The following is a 6,000-nucleotide window of genomic DNA, read 5'->3' on the forward strand; positions in this document are numbered from 1 at the left end:
ACAAAGCCTGCCACATTGACAATAGCCAAGACGGCGTATGAGCATAGCCGGAGAATCTTCTCTGTGTTTTTAGACAGGCGCAAATAAAAAACCAGGATGGAAGTCTTGGTGGCCATAAGAGCCGGATTCTAAAAAGTCAGCGATACAGGCAAATGCATTGGAGTTCAAACAGTGTGCATACGTATAGGATGGAAAATACATATTCATATTTCCTCAGAGCGGATATATGCTTCGAGGAAATATCAACGTCATGGCGCCCAAGACCGTTGCGAGTGCCCAAGTTGATAGTGAGGCTCAATCCAAAGGCCAGTAGCCAGGCCAATGTGATAAAGTAGTCGTCCCAAGCGACACGACGAACAATACTGATGCGGCAAACCAGTCGTGAAAGCACAAAGAATGAACTTAAAACAAGGGTGGCAGTAGTGACAGCAAAAACCACTGGTCCTCGGTCTGGGATGGACATAGACTGGCTGGTCATGGCTTGACGGCGGAGAGTCCGGACACGGTAAAAGGTAAATAACTTCACGGCGCTTCTCTCAAACGACTCCTGAAAAAAACTCTGTTGAAGTCGAATAGCGATACAGGTCAAGCCATTGTCTGTGTGGGTCGGCGCATGCGCATCATGAGAGTATTGGAAGCCGTTTCCACGATTGAAAGCCGAAGACACCGTGCACCGACATGTGTCAACATATGTGTGGACAGAGGGGAAAAGTCGAACTTTCCCTACAGCGCCAGTCGCGTCGCTCTGGCGCAAGTTGTCACGGCGTTTTGAGAGAATTGAGGACTCGGTCTCAAAATTTGCCGTGAAATCAAATTATAACTTGGGCGATGATGCCGGGAATGAGATAACAAAAAAGCCAGTGGTCTTCGTTTTTGTGTGGAATCAGATGTACGGTCTGCGCGTAGTTGGGTGAGGAACGAGCTCCCGCGAAATTCCTTGCCAGCCCGTGATATGAAGAACAAAAAAGGTGGCAGCCAAGCAGGGGATGAACATCCATTGGCTTGGTGGCAAGGAAGAGAAAGCTAGTCCTGCTGTCGTGCAAAAACAAGATGAGCGGGTGTTCGTGAAGAGAGAATTGGCACAAAGCTCAACTGCAGGGTTTTTGTCTAGTTAAGCCAAGATGCGAAGCAAGGGATAGCCATAATGAATCGAATGCCAAAAACTCTTTGGCCACGGCCAGATCGAAGCTGCGAACCCGAAAACGAAGTAGCTTGGCACCATAAGTGTGACGGCTACGTCATAACCCCGCGTGGTAGGGTTGCGACATGCACCGAATCCATGTTAGTTTGAGCTGTTGGGTCTCGTACTGGCAGTTGGAAGGGATGCACCGAAAACGGCAAGACAGAGGGCACATCTGTCGATCTTCGCTTGTCTCTTTAGCCTGGCCAAGTTCCATGCCACAGGCCAAATGGTTGCATTCGCCTTGTCCCATCCAAACTGCCGGGACTGCAACCACGAGTCGAGAAGAGAGTGACACCATGATTGACGGGGCAATACCCGGGTATTAAATTGTTGGAAATCGGGGTAACGTAGCCCGTCTGCCTTATGATCGCCTGACGTCGCCGTACGCCTCGGCAATGTCGTGTTGGGAATTAAAGATAGCAAGCGTCCCTTAATAGTGAGAAGTAAGATACATCAGCGTTTTGTGGTGGAGAATGAATTGGGCGGCATGTCTTGGACAATCAGATCGATCTGCGGATTTTTGTCATGTGCCACATTGGTCATCATTCTTCGGCCGGATCGGAAACGATGTCTCACAATAGCGAGAAGCTGTCAACTTCGAGCTTGACACATTGTGGGGGAACTGTCAAGAAACCAAGCGGCCAAGGGGAAATATAGACGAGATGTGCGCCTTATCTGCGATCTCAAGGAGATACACAGAGAGATGAGAGAGAGAATGGTGGTGAGAATTGCCCATTTCTAAATACCCCCTTTCATATCACCCACGAGTACCTGATAGGAAGGAGCCGCCCACCAACATTACGTGGACTGCATGCCTTCTGCAACTGCTGTCAGATAAGTGTAAACATCGGCGACTTCGTAGATTTGCATTGCTAGACACATCAGCAGATACGTTTGCACTAATGGGATATATCCTTTAAAAAATGGACAACACTGCGCAATGAAGCCCTTCCGGAGAGACAAAATTGTTCGTATGACATCAAGGTGAATCGTAGCCATGCTCGCCAAAGTTTTCCAACCCTCATTCCAGTATCGGACGTAGCGCCAAACCCAATCAATTACATGTTAACACTCAAAATACGTGCGTTGAGAGTCACGACCTCCCAGAGGTCCATTGAGACCCTCCCAGCATAAAAACACTACGAGCTGGGTGCGCCTGTCAGGAAAAAGTCCAGCTCATTCCCAGCACCACGCGCATACTCATTCTCCGCCCAAACTGCTCAAGCAGGCTCAGGAACGGATCTTTTTCTTCGCTTGCCGTTGTGCCGCCGACACTGTCGCCATTGCTCTGGCCACCAGGACTCTGGAGCACGCCAACCGCCTTGATGGACCCTGTGTCATCCTCTGGTGGCCATAACGATGGGGTGGGAAAGGTATTTTCCTGAAGCGTACCAAACATGGGGTCGTAACCGCTAAGCCCGCCACCAGTCCCGCCCGCTGTTGAGGGTCCACTAGCTAAAGCCGAGAAGTTGAACTCAGGGCTAAACGTAGTTGCCGAGGATTGTTGCTGTTGTTGCTGTGAAAACCTCGCGTTTTTGGCCGTTGGGGACTGTGGTTCAGTGTGAGAGCAATCGGCAGAGCTGTCGGAGTGGGGTAGAACCGGAGCCATAGAGCCAGGAGACGCCAATAAGTCCTCAGCAGACGGTGGCAAGAATGATGAGACAGCATAAGGTTGTTGATTCTGTCCTGGAATCGATATACTGCGGGGCGCTTGCAGAGACATGCTGCCGTTTGAGTTGGAAGCTGTGATGTTCGGCGCTGCAACAGTGCCTGTGAGCTTCCTTTTCAGATTCGGACGGTCGACAACGGCGTTCATAAAGTTATTTTTGATGTCGGAAGAACTGCTTCCAGTACCATTCACCTTGCCGTTAGTAAGGTTCAGCTTCGACATATACAGGTCATGGCTGACGTGCTGGTCAGGGGCGTAGTCAACGACGATGTCAGTCAGACTGAGATTGGCAGAGTCAAAATTGGACGACAAACTCGCCGGGCCGGTGATGTTTGAATAGCGGTCGAAGAAGTCGTCTAGATGAAATACGGAAGTGTAGCGCATCGGGTTGGTCGCTAGGCTCTTGATGAGCTCCGTGTGGGTGTTGTAGATCATCTGCAGCGTTTGGCGATGGTGCTGCACGACAGCCCACGCATACCGCAGCTCATTCAACTGCTGCATCTCACGAGACAGAAACTCAGCCGAGGATGCGAACACGCTCATCTCGTTTGAGTTGGTGCCTTTGTTGTAATGGGCTCCGTGGATATGCACGGTTCCGGCAGTGCAGATGCAGTAGCCGACAAAGCCTGGCCACTCCACATCGGGCATTTGCTTTCCGAGCTCTACCAGCTCGGCAACGGCATTTGCATGCAAGAAACACATGTTTGTGGCCTCGATCTGCCATGACTGATGCTGGCCAGTCCCTGCCAGCTCGGCTAGATCGACGGGCAAGAAGGGCCGGTATATGAGACAGTGGATGAGATGGTAGACGAGTTTGCTGAGGACAAGAGACGTCGAGTCGGGCTGACTAAAGAGCGACGCAACACTAGAAAATATGTCTTGTGTGCCCGAGGCCCAGACGTCCAGGTCGTGGCGGATCTTGGAAAGGTTTGAGAGCGAATGCCAAGGAAAGTGGGAATCGCCCTTTACTCCGCCAGCAGCCATGTACTGATTTGTGATGCCCAGAATGCGCGTAATATCAATCAGCATTCCGCTGCTTCCTTGCGACTTCTTACCTCCACCGCCGCCTTGGAGGTATTGCAAGTTGGAGTCGCTCTGGAAAAAGTCTCCTTCGACCGGCATAGAGTTTGGGGACGGGGACCAGCAAGGCAAGCGGAGAAGAATATTTCGGTCGCCAATGAGTGAAGGCCGCCTTGAGCCGCAGGCCATGAAGCGGTCGAGCAGGTAGCTGGTCCAAAAGAGCCTCCTCCGCATCTCACGTTCGGCGGGCATGATTCTTATATGAACATCCATCTCGCGGTGAAGCTCCAGGGCTAAGGCCATGCCGATCGCGCTAGCTGTGACATGTGAGTTTCTTGCAACGAAGCAAAGCCATGGAACCACGTACTTAGCAGCATGTACGCTTTTTTTCCTTTTCCGGAAGCATTAAACGATAAGGTGAGGAGTAGGAGGGCTTGGAGACCGTCTACGGTAGGCTCATCCATTTCTATTTCGGCTCGCGCGCGCTGCACATAGGCCTCGCCCATGCTGACAGCTGCCTGGTAGCCATTTGGATGTGGTGTAGATCTGAGAGCATTAGCAAAAGCAGCAGCATGGGGCAATAGAGATACAGCGCATACCGAGATGCTAGGCCACAGACAGCATTCAGCAGGTAAGAGGGTATCTGGTTAAGCTGTAACCGTTGACGAAACGATGATTCATCAAGTATTTGAAAGGGCTTTGCATGGAAACGCCTGAAATACGTTTCGAGCAGCGCTTCCGTCTGCACCACTGGATTTGGGTCTCCAATAGACTGTGGCAACTGGTCACACACAGAGCCTTCGGGGTCATTAACGGGGTTTTTGCCAGCACTCGACAAGGGGTTTTTGCGCTTTTTTGAAGTTCCTCTTGTCCCAGTACCAGCTACGTCGGCGTGAATCGTATCCGGAACGTCGTCGACGGAGGATGAAGCCGTCGCATCGTTCTCGGCAGATGGCGATGGTCCATTTCCAGATCCGCTTTTGCTAGTTCCGCTACTGCCTGACTCGTCCTCATTGCTGTGATCTTCCTTTTTTTTGTCCTTCAATTGCTGCTCTAAGCCGTCAACCCTTTTCAACAAGGCCTCTAAGACGTCTGTCTTTGGCCCTCTCTTCTTTGGGACAGCATCTATGGCAACAGTCCGATATCGGCCCCCGATCAGCTTGCGCTATCATCAATATTATAAAAAAGTAGAGAACATACCATATATGCAAGGACATTGGAAAACCTGACAGGCCTCGCAGGCTGGGCGTAGCCGATTGCACTTGATCTGACCACAAAATGTGTTTAGTTGGGGGCCGCGGTGTACCACATATGAGCGAAACGTACCTTGCGCTTGCGGCAGGATTTGCAGTTCATCGACTCCCGCGGCTCGTTTGTCAAGCGGCGCGTGGGTAGCCTCTCGATACCGACCTGGGGCCGGGACATGGCGGTGGGTTGAGAATTCATTGGCAGAATATTTGCAACCACCTGGTGGTCTAGAACAGAGACAGACATGCCTGAGATCAGGGGAAGTGTCTCCGGGCTTGTCTCGACATTCGTCCGGTCGTGTGGTTGTTGAATTGAGCTGCGAGGCAATTACCAATCACGAGCCAGTCGGCGTTCACAATCGCAATACGACGCGAAATCACGCCTCGCTATAGCGTACAGTCGGTGAATCTGAAGCCCCGCCTGCTGCTGTCGGCAAGTTCAAGAAAGGCGTCGTCTAGAGAGAGCGCTGCGCGTTGCGCGGCGACTTGGCCAATGCTGCTGGGACGAAAAAAAGGAAGGGACAGAGCTTGAACAAGGCCGGGAACTGAGCCGAGTAAGCAGACGAGTTGTAAGCGCACGGTCGATTACTCTCTGTCAATGGCCATAGCTAGCTGAAGAGCAGAATTCTTATTGGAGCGCGGATAGAATGTGGATGAGGGAGGTGGGCTGAAATCGCCGAGAGCTCATGTGTGTTTACGGTTGTTGTGCTGGTGGCAGATAGCCAATATGATCGAGTCCATCGAAGGCAGAGCTTTAGAGTTGGAAGCTAACAGAGGAACGACGAGAGAAAACCCCAAAATATTATGGCAAGAAGATGAAGAGGACTCCGATTGTGCGATTTTGCCTAAGCCTAGTCACGCACCATGGGGCCAAAGAGCGT

The 6,000-nt window shown here is 51.5% G+C and overlaps 1 protein-coding gene across 1 annotated transcript; it reads right to left on the reverse strand.

Annotated features, from left to right (window-relative positions):
• Positions 1-2,342: 2,342 nt before the first annotated feature.
• On the reverse strand, positions 2,343-5,297 carry CMQ_3203 (fungal specific transcription factor domain containing protein; the record flags this gene model as incomplete). Its single annotated transcript, XM_014317281.1, has 4 exons — positions 2,343-4,189; positions 4,240-4,418; positions 4,595-5,037; positions 5,199-5,297. The coding sequence occupies 4 exons, from the start codon at positions 5,295-5,297 to the stop codon at positions 2,343-2,345; spliced, it is 2,568 nt and encodes an 855-aa protein (XP_014172756.1).
• Positions 5,298-6,000: the final 703 nt, after the last annotated feature.

Source organism: Grosmannia clavigera (assembly GCF_000143105.1).
Source record: "Grosmannia clavigera kw1407 unplaced genomic scaffold GCSC_144, whole genome shotgun sequence".
NCBI classification, from domain to species: Eukaryota; Fungi; Ascomycota; class Sordariomycetes; order Ophiostomatales; family Ophiostomataceae; genus Leptographium; species Leptographium clavigerum.